Below are 20630 nucleotides of genomic sequence, written 5' to 3'. Positions count from 1 at the left end.
CAGGCAGTTTCTGAAGACATTCTGTCAGACCGGTGTTTGTCTTCTTCGAATTTAGAATTTTCTTTAGTGATGATACAGAAGCCTTGTGACAAGACTGAGACCCAAGAACCGTCACTAGTACGATCCATCTGCATTCTAAACAGGGAAAATTGCGGCAAGGTCGAAATATTTGTGGCGAGAGGCCAGAGGATGCGTGCTTGAGCAAATAACAAACTCTCCAGCGCCGACATGATCCGAACAAACAAGGCCCGCGCTTCAGTTGAACCCATACATCGAAGAGGCGTGATGAGAGAAAGGGTGGTGATGCTGTTGAACACAGTGTACCGATTTGAGTGAAGAATCATCTTCGTTGGTGACATGAAGCGTTGGCGAGAAACGAACGAACAGACATAATCACAATAATTTGGCGGCAGAATCTTTCTTGCCACACACTTCAAGGAGTCATGGTTTCTCTCTGGAAGCCCTTTCTTGTCCGGCGGCGCCAGTGCCAATGTGAGCATTGGTGTGTCAGGTACTCGTTATTCAGGCGCGAAGGGGAGGATCTGCAATACAGACATCAAGACTGTGACCTCTCGATTGATTATGAACCTTCGAAGTAGTTCGGATGCGACTGTGATGGCTTCCTAAAGCTGGTGAGCCTTCGCCCAAAGCTTCAGTCCTTGTTGATTGTGCGGTAGCTTTGGCGCACTAAGACATGTCTCGTCCACAACGTCTCGCAAACTCATATTTATACATACTAGAATATGGCAAGCACTGACATGACGTCAAACAGTATCAGCGTATCAACAGTCGCATCGTGCCACTTCCAGATGAGATCCGATGGTGCGTATAGGCAGGTAACATAGCAAGACTGTATCCAGGGAGAGGTGATCCAGTTGTTCGAAACCGCATCATCGGGTTCATCCAGTTTGACGTTGGTAAAAAGCGAGCGATCTTCATGGAAGCCCGATGCGAACGGATGGACCTCTCGAAAAAGAATACCAGTGATCTGATATGGGGAGCAGTCAACTGGTACCTGAAATAGCGCCAGAGCTGTTTGCTAAGCCAGTATACGAAATGGCCTAGGGCAGAAGACTGTTCTGGTTACCATCAAGGGTATTGCCAAGCCTTGTGTCGGTATTTTGGATGAAAATTTCTGTTTTGAGATCTGGTATAGCTTTCAATCTGGCTCTGCTTCATGTGCATCCTCTGTCCAAGTGCAATGTTCGGGGGATCGAAAGTAATCGCAAAGATAGTTTCGGTGCGGAACTGGTTTTTCTTGCCGGGTTGCGAACCGGTGCAGTTGCGTTTTGCATACTTCAATCAGGTGGTGGTGCTCGTGAAGGGCGGTACAGTCCAGGTTGCTGAAAATGTTTCCAGCGTAGTTCTGTGTCAAGTCTGCAGCCGTGTATAGATTGTCTAATACCACCATAGCGCCTGTTGCCGGCATGGACTTCATCAGTTCACCACGGTCCGTCATTCTTGAACACCATTTTCATCATCTTTGTCACTGAAGTTCCGCTCGTTGCGCGTCTCTGCAGCTCAGAAACATCAAGTTCAAGCGCAACGCCTGCTAACGGGTCGAGTTCAGGAGCAGGATGACCACGGTCGGGATGACCAGGGGTAGGGGAAGGAGTAGGTAGGTAATTTGATGGAGTCTCTGAAGAACCGTTTGCCCACGTCCAGTAGGACTGTTTGACCAGGACACCGTTGGGGTCATTTCGATGAAAAGGAGGCAGAGGAAAGGGCTCGCTTCTTCTGCTTCCTCGCAGTACAGACAAGTCACAACCAAGCTATGCTTGGCTTGTTGACACATTCGCTCAATCGAAAAGAGTCGATGACAATGCTAGTTCTGTAGCACTTCGACGGGTTTGGTAGTTGTTGGCTCCAAGGTGTATGGTGGCTATACCCAACCAACCGACCCGCTGAAGAGTAAAAGGGCGGGGAAGAGTGCTTCTAACTTGAAGGGCAAGAAATACGATTCTTGTGTGTTCGAGGCCATTCAGCCGAAACTGTTGTATGAGTGGTACCCATGTCATGTGCGGCGATTCGAATTCTCCACGGAAACGACTGCATTGTGAGTGATGTGGTCGTGTAGCTTATTCGGAGCCACATTCAGCTTCACCACTCTTTCTTCTTGACGCGACATGATGTGGAAGATAGACATGCTGTCGCCAAACGTAACGGACTCCTGGTTGGATACCACATTGGAACGCATTGGGAGAAACTCGTCCATTGTAATGGCATGGACAGCAAAGGCTCAAGAAATGTCGAGCCTTGGATGGGAGAAAGTAGGGTCTGTGTCTTAAAGATGAAACGATGTCAATCTCAGTATCTTCTGTCTTTACCCTGGGTGGCTTTGGAGAATCTTCTTCAGCCGCGCTGTGTCGAGGTCGATGATTAAGACTGACATTTGTCCATCACCACAGGGCCGTTAACCGGATCTGGATCGAATTAAGTCTGGCCTCTTGCGACCAAGTTGGCCCCTTTTCCTTCGCTACCATCTATTGGTCAGTTAGTATACATTGGCCAAGAGAAACAAGATACAGACTTACTCAGCCTGCATGTATTCCATCTCTTTTGTTCAGAGAATGATGATCTTTCAGTCCACGTTAGGGCAAGGTACAGATGCTTTTGTCTTGGTTTCGTCTTGTGGTTTCACCTTTTGGCTTCTAGGAACGCAAAGAAAAAAGCAAGATGAAAGACCATATTTGCTAGATCGTATGAAGCGATGGTCGTATACGGACTGATACTCTCAAGCCCATGTTTAACGAGGAGCACTGATCCGCTATAAACAATGTGTTTCTTGATCAAGCTGATGTTCTAGGAAAGGCCGAAAGTCCAAGTTTATAATGACAAGCTTTGTTGGCAACAAGTCATAAGGTCGTTTCGACGGAATAGACTTCCTGTCGGTGCGAGAGGAGCCAACCAGGCAGGGCTGCGGTGTAAGTGGCTTCCTCGGTGTCTTTTAGGATCATAAGACCACTGCGATAGATGCGCAGGATACCTATCGTTGCCATGTCTATAGGTTGCCAAATCATGGATCGTTCGATGTAGTAGTGTTTCCACTCTTGGTACCGCAACGCCGAGTCGTCGTTGTTGTGTGCAATGACAAACACATGTGCCTAATACTGTTAGTATAGTCCAAGATAAAATTCCGAAGACTACAAGTGTTTACCTACCAACTAGTATGACTTCAAAGACTGAACACTGTTTATCTCCATACCGACAATATGAGACTCGTTGAGTTCTTATTGTGAAGTTGAGTTGTCATCACGACAAAGAAACGACAACTGTCTCACGTTATACTGATGTAGAACTTGGATATATGAGAATGTGGCTGACGCAGGAAAACTAAAGTGTTCGTCCGGTGTTTTGAATTGGAGGCACAATACCGCTCGTGGGGAGTAACTCCAACTAGGTCAGCTTCGCAAAGAAAGAACTATGGCTGGGGACTGACTGTATCATGTTTACGACTCTCCTTGTGTGTGGAGGGTGGGAAATGCGCCTCCACTGAAGGAACGTGAATGGCTGACTTGCTGATTCTATCTCTGACTATGATGTGCCAGGATATCTTCTGCTGTATCTTCAAGACTATTCTCAAGAATGTGTCCCTCATGGGCTGCAAAGTCATAGTCCCGATGAAACTTGGAAGAAGTGAAGGAGCAGAATGTGTAGTATGAAGCAACGATCAGGGGAGAAGTGCGGTGGAAAGACGAAGATTCAGGATACAAGTTGGGAGAAAAAGCGAATATATATGGCCATTATTTCCATCATAGTTGCTTAGTTAATACAATTACAATCATTCTACAGATTCCATCATTGCCTCTATCACCGACGACAATCAATAATTGTGTGGCTGGGTAAATATGGCTGCGACGGGACACAGCAGCAAGCATACGAAGTTAACGGCAGGATGAATACGGCCAGGCATTTCATGCGCAATCTGCCGTCTGAAACTGTACAGTGTCCGTTTACCTCAGTGATCTATAATTGCTATCTCTTCTCCATTGGACCCTGAGTGCGGCAAAGCATATCGTCTTCGGGATCACTCCCGACTTCTTTGCTATCGTCATTACAAACCGATATTACAACTGGCGCTGTGCATTCAGGGAGTATCATTATGAATGACCTCACGGAGATCTCTCGGTTGGAATAATTGCATCATCACTCACTGCAAAGACCCGTGATGCCTCAGTGTATTGTTGTCTTTGCATTGACTCAATCTCAAAGTAAACAAACAAAACAACCCACATCATCACTCAATTGCTCCCCCACGATATCGGCCCCGTTTCATACCTGTACCGCAACTGACGTGTCTAATCAGATAGGCGTCTCCTCCTGCCACCTCACCAAACATCCACTGACAATCCAGACAGCAATCCCGAGCAAATCGGTTAGACACTGTCCCCGTGATACCCCAGATTCGTGCTTCCGTAGATCTAGGCCATGATCCTTCTATTACACGTCTACACACGGCTTAATGTCCCAAACAAGATACGCTCCCGCCCGTGTAGCGGAGGTGAAGAAGCATTGTCCCGTATGTGAATGACACTTTGCGTTTCCCAAGCGATTACACGTACGAGCAAATGTCCGGCATGTCCACATGTGCAATGAAATCAGAATGTACGAATACGTGTGCTTGTATCTCGGTCCGGCATGTGCTACGTAGGTACACAGGTGACCGCAAATGAGTGGTGTTTAGCTGCGGGCCTTGGTTACTTTCACGATACCTGCGTTAGGCGAATCAATTTATGGGCGCGGCCTATCAGATTGTATTCCGCCCAATCCGAAGCAACTCTATAGCTTGGTCGGTCAGTGTCCGTTTACGAACTCACGGCGCAAAAGGTCTGGTGTCAGCTTATGCGTGTGTGTGCGGTCAAGGTCGCCACCGAGATATCGTGCAAAGACTAGGCTGAACAGCATCAAGATGGCAAAAGTTTAGCATGGCAAACATTAGTAAAAGTGTACAGATTAGGTCACAATTGAACAGTAGAAGTAAAGTGCGAGGCGAATTAGCTTTCATTTCTAATGAAGCCAGGCCGTGTCAAAGGCCTGCCTCCTATCTCTATCTGATATTGATATAAATCTCGTCATCCGAGTAGATAAGAAACCCGAGCGAGTGTGGTATCCCCAACGCCAATGATGATATGGAAAATTGAATACTGGAAAAAACAGACAGAGCCGCCCAAAGATCCTTGCCGATGCCATGATTGCTGCGCTCCCTACAGCGTACAATGAGTGGCTCTGGGGTCACAGGGACACAGAGTGACAAAGCCAAGTAAACACGTCTATTATGCAAACTTGTCTCTCCACAGCGATCCAAGGCCCTTCCAGATGCCAGAGAGCTAAACTCATCAAATGGTGGTGAAAAAACAAGCACCCACTACCCATTCGCGCCAATCATCCCGCATCCCGATCGCCTATTTGCGATCGAGGTAAATTTCGTATTTCGTAAGACGTGTTTCGTGTCGTAAAGTATGAAAACAAGTAAATGACAGAAATATCAATGCCGAGGCTAAGATGGAAAAGTAAACCCAGGTGCTGGAATACACGCGTTCAAACGCCGTCAAATGAGGTCGCGAGACAATGTATGTGAAGGCTAGCTTGGCTGTCTAGGCAGCATATGCTTCGCGGTACGAAGTGTACGGGCTGAACTGCACGTTGTCATAATTTGCAGTCTTGACCTTGGAGTATTGGACGCCTCCGTAGCCACTAGAGTAGGTAGTGTCGCGAGCAGGCATCGCAGGACGCTCACCGGCGCGGGCACCAGTGTGCTCAGCGTAGTATCCGTAAGCATCGGCGGGCTCAGCGGAGCGCGAATAGGAGTTCTGGAGCGTTGTGCGGCCACCATCAACTCGGTATTGCATCACATGTTCGCCACGCGCTTCGGGGCCGTGCTTCTTGCTGCTGCGGTGGGCCTTGCGCTCCCGTCGTTGGCGCTCGTACTCATCCTCTGAATCACTCTCAGGGATCTGAGCCTGGTGCCTGGTGCGGCCTCGGCCACGGGGGTCCAGCTCGGGGTAGGCGCCGCTGAAAGTTTGGGCTCTGGCGATGCCTGGCGCGTAGCGACTGCTGTGGCCACCCTCAACAGGCATGGTAGATGTCCTGGGAAGATCGCGTCGGGGAGGAGAGCTCCCAGGCACACCAGTTGCTGTAGCTGACTTGTGCATGTGAGGGCGAGCGGTGGGAGGAGTAGCCTCAAGGGGGTCATCGACAACCTCAGGCTTGTTGTAAGTCTTGTCGCCAGCTGAGTTACGTCGAGGCTTGGCAGATGATCGGCGAGCGTCGTCGTCTTCGGCAGGGGCGGCGAATGGCGAGCCCACAGGAGGTGGAGTGGGCGCAGGAGGTTGGACGTGGCGAGCGAAAGCTGCTGGGACCTTGCTTCGGGAGGCCTGGATGTAGTTCATCGCAGCATCGGCCTTGCTCTGATATTCGACAGACTGATACTGAGGAGGAATGGGAGGCGGGGGCATTGAGCTGGTAGCGGGAGGAACAACCTCCTCACGGTGCGTTGATCGATCTCGCTCGCGTCTCTCGTCGTGCTTCTTGCTCGACTTCTTCTTGTCGGACTTTGAGGCGGACTCGCCATCAAAGGTCTCGATATAAGGTTTTGACTTCTTGCTCTCCGTTTCCCGCTTGCGTGACTTATCGCGGGTCTTCTTCTCGGCGCGTCGGGCTTCTTTAGCGGCCTCCTTGGCTTCCTTCTCGGCACGTCGAATGGCGTCGTCGGCCTTTTTTCTTCGTTGCCGCTCGAGTTCCTTTTCCTTCTCTCGCTCACGCAGCTCCCGTGCGTACTCCCTTTCTCGTTCTCTCTCCTCTCTCTCCCTCTCTTCACGTCTTGAAGAAGTCTTGTCCTGGTAGGACTTCTCTCTCCTCACAGTTCGGACTCCCTCAAATAGATCAGCAGGGCGATGATCATCCTCGTAAGAACGTGAATATGAAGCGTATCCCCTGGGGCCAGGTGAAGGCTGTCGGGGAGACTTATAACTTCGCTCAGGTGTGTGGATTTCATATTTATATGCGGATGTAGGTGTAGGTCTACTTGATGAGGGGCTTGCGGCTGCGGCTGTCTGACGACTTGATGCACTTGCAGCTGCCTTGGCTCGCATCTGCTCTCGCAATTCGGCGAGTCTGGTCTGATCGTCGTAGCGTTTCCGCTCCTTCTCATCGGCCAGTAGTTCATATGCGGTTTGGACACGCTGAAACTCGTCCTGCTTCTGAGCCTTTAATGTTGGGTCCTGAACTTTGTCGGGATGGCACTTGAGGACGAGCTTTCGGTGCGCGGATCGAATTTCGGGTAACTGAGCATCCTTGGCGACACCAAGGATTTTATAAGGATCAGGTTGTGTAGACATATTGGATGGTTGGTTGATTGTCGACTACCGTTTAAGGTGTCGAGTATGTAATGTAGAAGTAGGTGGGATAGATAAATGTTGCTCGTTGAGGATATCTATAGCATGGATCCGAAGGTCGTCGGAAGGGCGAGGCTTTAGTGAGTTATGGTAAGGCTGTATCCTACAAGCAAGGCAGGGCTGGGAAGTTGTTTGTATGTATATTAAAAACCAAGTTGGGTATGACTTGATGTAGTTGAGTGGTCTGGGCTTTTGGGGGGCGGTGTCTTGTGAGTCTCGTCGCCAGAGCAAGTTGAGGTGAGTGGGTTGCTCGGATTTGCAGGGTACCGTAGAACCAGGCAGAAATTTGTACTTGCAAGTAAATGCAATGCAATGCCGGATCAAACGAAAGACCGGGGGTGGGCAGGCGAGAGTATTGACAAGGTGAGCAGCCGGCTGCTAAGCTGAGCACGACACGACACGACAGAAAAATAAAGATGTAAAAATGTTTGGTGGTTGTTGATTTGGTTGTTCACGTCCACGGGGAACAGAGGAACAATGCGGGAGAAGGAGACAAGACAGCGGTCGTTGGGGTATTGAAGAACAAGAGAGCAGATGAGGTCACGGGCAGAGCGTGGCCGTAGACAAGGGGGAGTGATTCGCTGGTACAAGGGACGATAGAGAGGACAGGCTAGAGTTGACGATCAGACGCCAGGAAGGGGGTCCACGACTCTGGAGGGTCGTCTTTGGGCTTTGGGGGTGCGGTCCACCTGTACCGTCTCGTCTGGTGGTGCGCCGTGGTGCGTGGTGTGTAGTGCGTGGTGCTTGTTGCGTGGGTGCTGGACCTGCCCGCTGCTAGTGGTCACTGTTGGTCCAGAAGGTGGTCCACTGGAGGGGTGCTGTATGTACTTGAGAGGTAGTCCGAGTCCCTCTTTGCTATGGAGCTGGTCCCGTCTGGTCTGGTCTGGCTGCGGTGGAGTTCTTTTTTTTTTTCTTTCTCGAGTCGTGACTTGAAGTTGGTTATGTATGACCTCGAAAGAGTCACTTATTTACCGATGAGTTCTCGATTGTCTAGAATGAATCAACTAGTTGAAAACTAATGATCAAGTTGAATGGTTTGACTCGCAAGTCGTGTGGTTGAAACAAGGTGGCTGGGCCCAAGTACTGAATGTACCTTCTCTTCTGTGCTGTGCCAAGTCTCTATCGGCCTGAGGCCTCGACGGGTTAAATAGCGTCCAAGTACGTACCGCCTCGGGTGGAGTGAGATTTATCGAAACGCAAAGACAGATCAGAATCAATTGGATGAGGAGATTCTGGTTCCTTTCTGCAAAAGGTAAAGAATCAGGAACGTGGCGAGTTGAGTTTACTTTAATTCACTGTTTAATGTGAGGAAAAAAACTCTTTCTTCATGTTGTTCAGCCTCCTTTCTAATCGTATCCGTCTCGTGTTTTTTTTTGTCTTGGTCGTCGGCGGCGGCGGCGATTAATCATGAGCTGACTAGCACCTCCGACTGGACTGACACGCCGTAACGAATGCTTGGTAAAAAACGATCGGTGGTTTTTTTTCCTCAGTGTCCGTACGTCTTGAGCGAATAGAGTCACAGCAAATGGAGAATCCTGGCTCAAGAGACAGCAACTAATGGAAGGGCGTCGAAGGCTCTGATTGAGCCCAGCCAAGGACAGACCTGCTGTAGCCCGCACTTATACCAGGTTAGTGAATTGTCCCCTGCTGTCTTCACTGAATTCGCTCGCCAAAATGGGTGTCCGCGGGCTTGATTCACCATTGCGGAAGTGGGCTTGTGGCGCGGTTCGCTCGTGGTACGCGGATCTTACGAGTCGAGATACGTGGAGGTACATTCCTCACGGTGGCGAGATTCACCGAGCTAGAGGTATCAGGTTAGGTGAGTCAGGTAATGGCGCATGTACCCCGTCACTCGTTCGCTGCGCGAGGATGACCGACGCTGAGAGAAGCAGGCGATGAATCAGGATGACTGGATGTGAGCGATGATACAGTCAGTACTGTAGACCATTCTGACATGGGTGTAATGTCAGATACAGCTTTGGATTTAAGATCAATTACTGGATTGGAGTAATCCCTTCCAAAAGAGTCAGCCCCAATTAGACAATTCCCCCTTGATAATCAATGATTAGTAGATGGCGAGTCCGACCGAGATGGTGTACCTTGCATCACAGTGGTACTAAGCACAATACCAAAGTACCTCGATAATTGCAGTGGCTGGTGTGGCGAGTAAGACCCTTCAATTCCGACTCGACTCTTTCTTTGTCGGAGCTCGGGGTAAATCTAGATGAACAGTCACAGTCACCGTACAATGACGAGGCAAGACGAGGCTTCCAATTCTCCGGGTCTGTCGTCAATTCAGGGTCCGGGTGGAGATAAGCTGTCATTGAGTAGTCCATCAAACTGATGAGCCGTATGAATCAGCCCAGGAACATCCTGACAACTACAACTATCGGCCCAGTAAAAACATCATCAGTTCTTGGATTACAGTTCAGGCGTTCATCAAGCCCCGTCTCATGACGGCAAGCCTTGGCCTGACTGCAGAGTGCAGGCATAACAATCCATCGCAGCTGGATACCCAAAGTTGCCCGCTGTAGTAAGCCTGACTGGTTCCCAAACCCAAGGCTAAGTGCGGTGTCTATCTGCCCACCTATTTGGAGGTGCCCAGCGGGAGGGATGGGAACGGAAGCGGGAGGGAGCGGGACGAAGCCCAGAGGCGGTGAGGCTGATGACTGGCGCCTTTCCTTAAATCTAGCATTGCACCGAAACGATGTGTCTTTGGCAGCTGAAATACACGAGGCGGTGCTGAAAACGAATAATGGTTTCTATTTCGGCACTTTCAGTAAGGCTGAATTATCCAACTAAATGATGACTATGACGATGATAGCAAGCATATTCTACGACACGATACGACTGTGACCGTGGCAAAGTGAAGCAAACCGTAGCAGTGCTTATTAGGCGATTCGCTAGTGAGTTGAAAGTAAAGCTGTGTTGGACCGCCCCCCAGATTGGACAGCCAAAGTGCATACATCCATCCATAGTGCAAGCGAAGACATATCATTTTTCAACAGTCGACAGTCCATCCCATTGGAGCACCATACCTATGGGCTGACTGGCCGGTTACCTTTCCCTCGTTGAGCTGAGGTGGTCGTGAGGCCATCCGATAAGAATTTGAATTGAAATACAGCATCATGCTTGCAAACGTTGACAGCATAACGTGCAAGTGATGTTTTTACCACGAGACATGAGCACAGATCGTCGATCAATTACTCGGTGTGTAGAGCTCTGGGATCGACGGCTTGAGCTGTCAGAGCTTGGAGGGGGGGAGGCTAAAACGAGCCAAGATCCGAGCTATGCTTTGCCCTGTCCTGGTGATGTTCCATGATACAGCTCGGGTAGACAGCTACACAAGTGCGGTCAATTGCTTCAAGGGAGTTGCATGTAATCACCGTAGCGACGAGCGTCTCATGAGCTCTTTTTAGCTTCGGGTTTCGTTCCACGTTTCTGTTCCTTGGACCTTGCTCAGCTCGCTTGATCAACCGATGCAGGCTGTCAGGGACGATGGTGACAGCTCCACGAAGATTTCTCCCTCGTGAGATTCTATTCATCAATTCAGCAGGCTCGTCGACAAGCTGCAGCCGATATCCCTGAAATGAAGCTCCCGTTGGACCCCTTGTGAGACGACGAATAGTTAATAGTGGGAATGTAGCTCGTAGGCTATCGCATCACGAGGCCTGCATTTCCAAGTTGCACCACGTCTCTGGACGACTCTTCGCTTCACCCCCTGCAACCCGCTCGCGGTGGATCAGAATGTGTGGTTGCTGTGGCTTTCTGATCATTGTCCCAGGGACCTCATGATGATAATAGCACTATTCAATTGCTCCGCAGGTACCCAGATAGATCTTCGGCGAAAAGAAAAGGAGATTCCAAGATTCGAGAAAAACCATGTGTTGCACATCTCCACATCCACGTTTGGGTAAAAGATACCCCCCACGGTTGATGCACAGTACAACAGTATGAAGCACAGGTGGAGTGATTGCCCATGAGCAGAGAAAAGAGTGTCATGATGCGGATGCTACACCAGACAGACACCCAACCCGAGCATTCCTGCAGGAAGGCTTCTCTGTGGACTCCTCGTCCGACAGGAGATGGGATGGACCTGCAGAAAGACCAAAGAGATGCGGTGGGCACAAGCTGACAAAGACCAATTATCCATAGAGAAAGATGGTGGTGAGGGGCATGTTTGGTCTCTTTCTTCTGCATGACACCATCCATGAGAAGCGACGAGTCCTACATAACAACTGTACGATACCCAAAAAGGTGGTTGACTCGACTGACTACAGCAGAGCCCATCACAGCTCGTCACACAGGCGCTTATTGTGCTGTGCATAGGAGCTGTAGGAGAGATGTGACGGAAAAACGTACCACACATCACATTCATCACTTCTACTGTGTACGGATATACAATTGATAATTCATCCGGGATGACGACCTCGTCGAGAGAAAAGGGAACGAAAAGTCAGATGCTCCCCCAGATCAAGTCTCTTGTGACAGATGTTTTGGGTCATCAGCGTCATGGCCTAGCGCAGGCCCAGTGAATCACAGCACCCGTTGGGCTGAAGCCAGGCCAAGTCAGAGGTCAAAATAAAGCACTCTGATTGGACAAAAAGCAAAACTCCCCCATCTCGGGAAAAGGCGGGGCCGTCCAACGGGCTTTCGCATCTGATCACATCTTGGATGTCATTTCAACCAATCAAGATATGATTCCTTCAACTGAGGTCTTTAATGGAAAGATACACACAAAATGAAAAAACATGACAGAGATTCAGATCCAGCCTAAATCGCACTTTCAATATGCCCGTCAGCAAACTCGTATGGAACCTGGTATCCATCTGGGCCTCCACAACTGGCCAGGTTGCAGCCGGGGAGCTGAAGCAATCAACACATACACACACACACACACGTTCAACTCTACGGTAAGTAAGCAAAAAGGGACCGACCAGAATCCTGGGGAAAGAAGGGGGCCACCGCCCAAAAAGAGCGAAGCCAGAGGAAGATCATAGATGGTCTCGTCCAGGGGGTGCTTTCCTCTCTGAGTAAGGACCAACGAGGGGACACTTCTCTGATAGGAATAGCGACCGGCAGAAGATTGATAAAAGACCCCTCCTCACGAGAGCTCTCTAGCCATCTACAGTCAAGGCCGGACGCCGTTCTGGTGCTTGAATCTGATCGCAGCATGTGGCTTTGGGGATCACAGGCCTATCTAACTAGGCTAATCCCTGGACAGAAAGGGAACAAGAAATTCAAGTACTTTTTGGCGCTTGTTGGTCGCCTAGAGTGGCTTTGCCAACACAAAACATTCGTGGCAGCAGAGTTTCTAGAAGGCTTCTGCCTTTGAAAGTTTCACAGAGCAAGGCTGATCATCAAATTCCTGTCTCTCCTCGATGCCCGCTACAAGGCGTCATATCGTCCATCATGAAACGGAACCAAGTACAACGCCGTGCCACTATCATACGGTCGGTTGAAAAGGGTGGGCAATATTGAAGCCAAGTCAGTGTGTGGTGGCTTTGGCACGAGCCATTTGATGTTATTCCTCGATCCATAGCTTGAGATGGCAGGATGGGATAGGATAGCGCAGCTTGGTCACCACGTGGGTGTGCTCTCTGCCAGACGTCAAATCCCTAGATCCGGCTTTTTTTTCTCTGAATGATTCAGCCTTTTTTCTCTTTTCCAAGTTTTCGGCTCCGTTGACGAAAGATTGGGAAATGTCCTAATCCACCTTGTGAGCCCAAAGATGGGTGTACTTTGCCTTCCTATTGTACCTGTAGAAAAATAAGAATCTTGGTCCTTGGACATGGCCTCGGACATCGATCGATACCGATATCGTTTGACGATCCCGCGATTGGCGATGCCGATGTCATTTCACTCATGACCCCTCGAGAGAGGAAGAGCGCGTTAATCATGAACAGGGAACATGCCGCTTCAACCCGCGTCGGTCAAATGCCTCAAGCGCACAGCTACTGGGAACATCCCCGTGAGCGTTCGTCCATCCTCTGCCGATGCACTTCTTTGCTTTTTCCCTTTTTTTCTCCTATCCTTCGCTAAACGCGGGGTCGTGTGCATACAGACAAGCGAAGCGTATTACATATCACGGCTCGGTTTCATGGAGGAACTGCCGTCCCTGATCTAGCCTTGTAGATAATAAATAATACCTAATAGCACGCAAATGATAAAAGGGGGGAAGGCGAGTTTTGGTTTGTGCTTCGCCATTCCCAAGATAGATCAGGATATACAGGGGAAACTAAGCCACGCTATTGGGCTGCTGAGGGTATCACGACCAAGGACTGGCGGTGAGCGGACGAGACTGGACTTGTTTTCCCCCCTCTCTCGGCGGAGCCCTCCCCGCAGGTATGAAGCAAATCCCTCGTTACGGTTATTTATTTGGATTGGTACTGGAGAGGTTTTCTGTAACTCGGGACGACGAAGATGAGCAAGGAAGAGGGTTTGTTCGATCTTCATGCTATAGACACGTGAGTGACCAACTACGTGATTCCCTTGTTTCATGTGCCAAGGGAGGCATTTTCTTTAACTTCTTGGCGTCTCAACAGGAGGGGCTGTGAGTCCATCGTGGAGGCTATGATGTATTAGTTGTGGTGTTGCGATAAGAATAAACGTCAAGCAAGAAATCAACCGATGAATTGCGTGGTTAATTGGCGGTCTGGTGTTGAAAGTCGGGTTGATCGCAAACTTGGACACAACTCCAGGGTAGGTTACAGTCCACGACTCTAGATACCTGCAGCTACATCGAACCACGTAGTACGTCGAAAGATGTTAAGATTTAATTCGATATTCAGTTATCTACTTAGGGAGTACTCGAGTGGCCATTGGGACCACGTTCACGCATTAGAATTGCAGTTCATCTCTTGGACTCGACTATGACATACATCCATCAACGGTGGTACACGACGTGAAATACCACCACATGCATTCAACTCGTTGTATCTTGATCCGGCACGATGCAGAAGGTGCGTCACAGCGTAGCAAGCTTCTATCAATAGCCTATGACTCTTTTCAAACTTGATTAGAGCTCTGACTAGAACTTCATTTGAGGCCATCTTCTCTCCCAACGTAGTTCATTGGGCATCAACTCATGCCCGAGTCTAGGGTAAGCCAGGAGCGAATCAGGGATCGTTGATATGGCCGTCCTGTTCCCAGACGGGAAGATCAATGTCAACTACGATAGGCTTGTTGAATTGCTTTCCTCCGATATGTGGGTGTCGACTCTTCATGATCGCCGCGTTTACAACACACGTTTCTCGACGACCCATCCTCCCAAACAGAGCTGCCTGGTCGCTTCGCGGTGAGGCGGCGTCGCCCCCTAATCCGACGGTACCATGAGAAGCATGAGAATCCATAGGGCCGGATCCAAATACATATGGACTCGTTGCTGACTCGTTGGAGTGAGATACTTTGGTTACGTCAGAGCCTCTTATGCTTGTCCCATATCGACCTGGATGAGAGCCATCGTTGGCGAGTGACGGTGCCTTCTTACCAGTCAAATCTACCAGACAGGTCTTGTTATTGCCTTGGCCAGGATCCTCCCAGCGTACGACACTCTCCTCTTGATAGGCGACATTCCGACAACTCAGATCCCACATCACTCGTTCAGCACCTCTCCCATCATGAATGTGGCCACAGACGACAAGCTGTGGCCTCACTCGCCAGAGCGCCTGCCTTAGAGCCTCGCAGCCAGTAGCTCGCCGCTCATCCGTTTCGTCGCAATGCATTCTCGGAGGCGTATGTGTCACGACAATGTCTGTATCAAGTGGTATGGACTCCCATAACGACGTCAGATCTGACCAGTTGCTCGGATTCTGGGGAGCATCATAGTAGAATGCCCACAGCCCGTGTCGTGGAGAATATGGCGATCCGAAGACCTTGAAGTGCGTACGCGGCCCTGAAGGCGATGTGAGACGGATGTTGGTTGAGCCGTGGGACAGATACGTTATCGAAGGCGAAGACGTGAACAGTCGTAGACACTCGTCATGAGACTGTGGATTCTTGTTGTGAAAGTACAGGCCATGCTCGGCATAGAATTCCGGATCAAGAGTAATATCATGGTTGCCTGGAGTTCGAAAGGCAGGTTAGACACTGCTCGACCATATCACAGATCTTGAAGAGTTCATACCAGCGATGACGATCTTGGCTTCAATGTCCTGCTTCTCCAACCAAGCGACTGTCTTTGCAAGCTGAAGAGAGATCAGCTTCCGTCTTGTGTATGCCCGTTCAGAATATCTGAGTCAGTACTACGGACCTCAGCATGACTCCCTTGGTTTGACAAATCTCCAGCGTGGATGAGGACATCACCCTTTGGCAGCTTGACCTGGCAGTTGTGAGTATCAGAGATACAGACAATCCTGGTTCTCCTCATTGATGGTGTCATGATGTCGCCAAAAGCCAATTCACAGCCATTGAACCCAAGGGAATGCTTGGCTTTTGTGTAAAGGTGAGGAACCGAAAGTGTAATCGCTCGTTAGCGTTACTCAGTGAGTCAATCTGCCAGTTCGGCAACTAAGCTATGCGCCCTGTGGAGTTGCTGTCTAAGACAAACGATCGTCTTTTCAGAGCTCGGAAAGTAAGCTCATATCAAGTGGCCGATTTGATTTCTTTTTCCTGCTGCAAGGGAGACTCTGTATGACGGGAGCAACCGTTGAAGCACGTTTTGATAGCAGGCTTTACTCGATTCTCTCGTCCATGCCTTTGAGGCTCTCGCTTGTACCCGTCGTAATGCGAGGGTGATGTGCAGGTTGCAGATTTGGTGGATCAGTTGGAGCTGATCTTGTGCTTGTTTGCTGATGGATCACGGAAGGCATCTATAATGCTACGGTTTCTGCTTCTAGAAGATGTTACCATCAACGGACTCCCCGGATGGCACGAGACCTTACTTAGGTATCCGTAGTAGAGGTACTCTGTACTCTGTCTGTACTCTGTCCTCAAGGGATAATATTTTGACAAGAAAGAATGCTACGTAATTTAAACATGACAGAGGTTGGGAAAGTGAACCGAGATGTTGGAGAAACAAGTGCCGTTGGGTTCTATGGACCGTTGCAAAAGGCACGGTACAGTGCACGTTACTGTATGCCGCTAATTTGAGCGCTAGAAGGACCCTAAATGGCAACCTCTTCACTCTGTGGCGGCCAAGTTTCTTCCCGCACTGACAATTTGCCTGTTTTTTTCAACCTGTGAATGACTTCATTATAACAAAGAAAGCTTGATACAGAAAAAAGAAAGTGGAAAAGACGTCTTTTCGCGTCACTTTTGACAGATTTATCTTTTCTCGGATACTTGGCCCCTGTTGACGCGCAATTCAACAGCGTTGCATAAATCAAGGCGATGATGACTTACAATATGTCCCCTGTCACTTGTAGCAGGGAGATGGGCAGGCCCAGCTGATTGACAGTCCATTCCCAGCGCAACGGTCCAGCCTGTGGGAGGGAATCTAATCTCGGTATCGTCCGTTTGAGTTAAAGCACGCCGTTTTCTGCCTATAGCATGGCAATTTAATGACATGAAAAACAAAAAATAGATACATAACAAAGCACAGTAAAGCAAAGCAAAACATTACCTTGAACTTCTTGTTGATGCATTTTCTAGTGCATGAAACGCTGACGTTGGCTAGAATATTTCCGTATGGGGTATTTTTTATTTTTTACTTTGCTTTGACCCAAAATAAGTCACTGACGAGTCGAAAAAAAAGCAACGAAATTTGGGTCAGGCGTTCTTTTCATCAAATTGGCTTAGAGCCCAGCGTGTTCCCCCCCTGTCCGGTGGCTTTTTATGACCCTGGCGCGGCTTATTCTCATCAGGGGAAACCATGGTTATTCCCCTTCCACTCGTAGGCTTGCATTCATCTGTGCACCATGGCATGATCCATTCCTTTCTTTTGGGATTTTGCCCATTGGGCAATCAGAATGAAACAAACGGCGGCGGCAACTAAGGGGCCCTTAGGCTTTGAACAACTGGCCTGCAATCAATGCTCCGCGGGCCTGTGATCTATGGTCATTGTACATGAAGCGTGGCGTTCCCATGACTCCTCATTCGTATCTGCCACTGCTATGTACGAGTGCCTACCAACTATTGGTTAGCCATGAGATACGATGCCAGATCAGATAGATCCATCCATCCACCAAGCAAGCACACCGCTGATGCACATGATAGTGGACAGTGCAGTCCAGTGCAAATGCTATTTTCACAACTCGCCAACGTCAGGTGCAAGACAAGACATGGAAGCTCTAACCCGCCTTGTGCAGAATGTCTCTCCATCATTCAAATTTCATATCCCATCTTAAGCCACTTGCTCGAGAATCCCTGCCCGTTCTCTGCTGTATTTCCGTCAGTGTCCACTTAGAGCTCGCTGAGTCCGTTACAGGGGCTTCCAGGGGATCTAGCCCGCCCGGGTGAGGGGCCGTGCAGCGAAGGTTGTTAGTGCACAACACAGTGTCAATTCCCCAGCACAGGCCAGCCCCCCTCATGGGAAATCTCTCGCCTTGTCCTTTGTCTCTGTCTGTCTGTCTGTTTGTCCTTGTCCTTGTCCTACCTTCCCTTTCTCTCTGTAAAGCTCTCTCGGAGCCCGACGCGCCTCGATTCACAAAGGAATGATATCTTAGAGACGACGATATCTTTCAATAGTATCGCTGGCCGTCGACGTTCTCCTTCAACCAATATTCCCCCTACCAAAAGTTATCTTATCTCTTCTTCATCACGATCTCTCCACCCCTTTACCTTTTTACCGGATCCCCTCGTTAGCCGCTTCGACCAATCTACGCAGTACCGATTGCGTCTATAAACACTGCCTTTACTTTAGCTAACAGCTACTACTTCGAAATCCTGCGTCATTGACCTCGACATTTTCTCCTTTCCTCTAGAACAGCACCAAAATACATACCTTCGTTTACCGCCCTACAATCCGCTAAATTCAGTCCTCAACGGTCGCGGGCGCCATCCACACGGTGATAATGGCTCCAGCCCCGACCTCAACCGAGAATATTACTCCACCGCGTAGCAGTCATGGCCAAGCAGATTCATGGGGATACAACATGTCCCAGAAAGAGGTACGGAGTCTTTTGCATCAGCATGCGATGCTGTCTGTTGCTATCGAGGTTGCAGGGGCGAGTTGCTGACGATTGGCTGGCTAGGACTATGAAAACGACATGACCAACCCTGACTTTTCCCAAAAGAACCATTTCGCTACCCAGAATGGTAACTCCAACTCTTTCCACTCTGGTATGGACAGAGTTGGTCGCAAAGTAAACTCCCACGATAATCTTTCGAGTGCAAAGCTCCATAACTCCGTCGACGGAACTGGAGCTCGCCACATTACCGAGTCCCAGACAAGCCCAGCCTTGAATGGCAACTCTTGGGGACAGGCTTATGGCCCCCATGAGACCGAGGACGAATACAGCCGCAATGCGGTACCTATCGATCAACCTCCTCCCGACGAGGGCTCTAAATGGATTCATCGCGATAAGCTGGCAAGGATAGAAAGCGAGGAGCTTCAAGCCGCAGGAATTTATATCCCAAGATCCCGCAACCAAAGCAAGCAACGACGAGGTGACCGAGACCGAAGCCGCAGTGCTATGCGTCGAGGCACAGATACATCCGAGACAAGATCTCGAAAGAACTCGACAGCTGTCGATGCGCGAAGCCCTGAAGTTGGAGGCGAATCCTGGGATTTGAGGACTCCAGAGGAGATTGCCGAGGAGGAAAACAATGCTTACTTCCACGCAAACAGCCACAAAGGAGGCTCTCGCATTCCGGTTGCCAAGGTTAGTCCAGTGCCCATCAGTATCGATCGTTTTGAGCGAGCATCCATCGCTTCGAGAAAGACAAGCTCGAGCCCCGAAAATGAACGGACTTTGACATATGAAAAGGCGCGACCCGGAAGCGCGCACATGATGAAGGGTTCAGATGCCGTGTCGATAAACAGCAACTTCAACAACAGTAGCTTGCCCGCACCGAAACGAACCGCTACCGACAATCCCTCGCCAAAGAAGAACGCCAACGGTCCACGAAAGACCTCTGCACCTTCCAAGACCGGAACGACCGGAACGAACAGGCCAAAGACGAGGTCTGGTTCTGTTGGAAATGCCATGTCGACCACCGCGCGACCTACCACTCGATCTGGAGAGTTGTCACCTGGGAACAAGGCACCCGAAGGTGACCCTCCATGGATGATTAACTCTTACAAGCCTGATCCTCGACTTCCTCCTGATCAGCAGCTTCTCCCAACTGTGGCCCGACGCCTACAGCAAGAGAAGTGGGAGAAGGAGGGCAAATTTGGCGATGTCTACGATAAGGACTTCCGACCCCTCAACGACAACCCCTTGAGCAGGGAACACCATGAGAATAGATCTGGAGACGAGATCGACACGAAAGAGAAGGAAGAAGGCCAGGCCGGTGGTGAATGGCCACTCAAGTTGGAGCCAAAGAGCCCAACACAACGCGCTGGAGGTTATTCTACAATGCCCAGGATCTCGGACAAGCCTGCCAACAGTCCTCTACCAAGTCCAAGGACACCGATGTCGCCCAACGCACCTCTTTCACCCAACGGGCCAGGACAAGAACAGCCAAAAGAGGAGGAGTCTACTGAACAACCTGCCCAGCAGCAACCACCTCAACGTCAACAACCTGCCGATGATGACAGCAAGGGCGGCTGCGGTTGCTGTGTGGTCATGTAGACTCGGTCTCATTGATTGTCGATCCAACCACGATTTTGAAATACCCACTCCTTACCACAAGTGCTTGACAACAAATTACGACGCAACGAATTTCTTTTTCGAATTATTTACATTCAGCCATTGTGTTACACCATATCATACCAAACCAGCCCGCCACCTGGTTAGCGACGCAACTTTCATTCCCTTTGTTGACCAATTTTTATAAGCGATCTGTTCCACGTCACCCGAACAAAAGACAACAGCGACCTTGTCACCGCGACATGTATGCAACCAGTAGAGGAGAGATCATTCACCGAAGTGACAGGCTCATTCGGTGAGCTGCCTGAGTTCTGGTGAAGCAAAGGCACACATGTCTTTTCCGGAGTCCTTCATTATCTTATTTAATCCCCCGGCGTTTGAGCTTCTTGCCTTGTCTTTTGGTAACTGATTGTGGGTTTGCCGCTGCAGTGGTGTTTGCTGTTATATTTTTGCCCAAAGAGGAGGGGTACTGATAGAAGGCGGTTTCTTGATGGCGACATTCTTCAGACTTGTAGTAAAAGTCTGGCCAAGCTGGCTGGCGCGG

At 49.7% G+C, this 20630-nt stretch overlaps 3 protein-coding genes across 3 annotated transcripts, besides 1 other annotated feature; 1 reads left to right on the top strand and 2 right to left on the bottom strand.

Moving 5' to 3' along the window:
* Positions 1-5594: 5594 nt before the first annotated feature.
* FPSE_05728 (uncharacterized protein) lies at positions 5595-7337 on the bottom strand (the record flags this gene model as incomplete). The annotated part of the gene is made up of 1 exon (XM_009258846.1): positions 5595-7337. One exon carries the CDS (start codon positions 7335-7337, stop codon positions 5595-5597), a length of 1743 nt encoding a protein of 580 aa, XP_009257121.1.
* Positions 6777-6813: a repeat region.
* Positions 7338-14512: 7175 nt separating the features above from the next.
* Positions 14513-15774, bottom strand: FPSE_05729 (uncharacterized protein; the record flags this gene model as incomplete). The annotated part of the gene is made up of 3 exons (XM_009258847.1): positions 14513-15456; positions 15520-15580; positions 15646-15774. The coding sequence occupies 3 exons, from the start codon at positions 15772-15774 to the stop codon at positions 14513-14515; spliced, it is 1134 nt and encodes a 377-aa protein (XP_009257122.1).
* A 2572-nt stretch (positions 15775-18346) lies between these two features.
* Positions 18347-20068, top strand: FPSE_05730 (uncharacterized protein; the record flags this gene model as incomplete). Its single annotated transcript, XM_009258848.1, has 2 exons — positions 18347-18442; positions 18527-20068. The coding sequence occupies 2 exons, from the start codon at positions 18347-18349 to the stop codon at positions 20066-20068; spliced, it is 1638 nt and encodes a 545-aa protein (XP_009257123.1).
* Positions 20069-20630: the final 562 nt, after the last annotated feature.

This window comes from Fusarium pseudograminearum, chromosome 1, assembly GCF_000303195.2.
Source record: "Fusarium pseudograminearum CS3096 chromosome 1, whole genome shotgun sequence".
Taxonomy (NCBI): Eukaryota; Fungi; Ascomycota; class Sordariomycetes; order Hypocreales; family Nectriaceae; genus Fusarium; species Fusarium pseudograminearum.
This window is presented reverse-complemented; position numbering and strand designations above follow the sequence as displayed.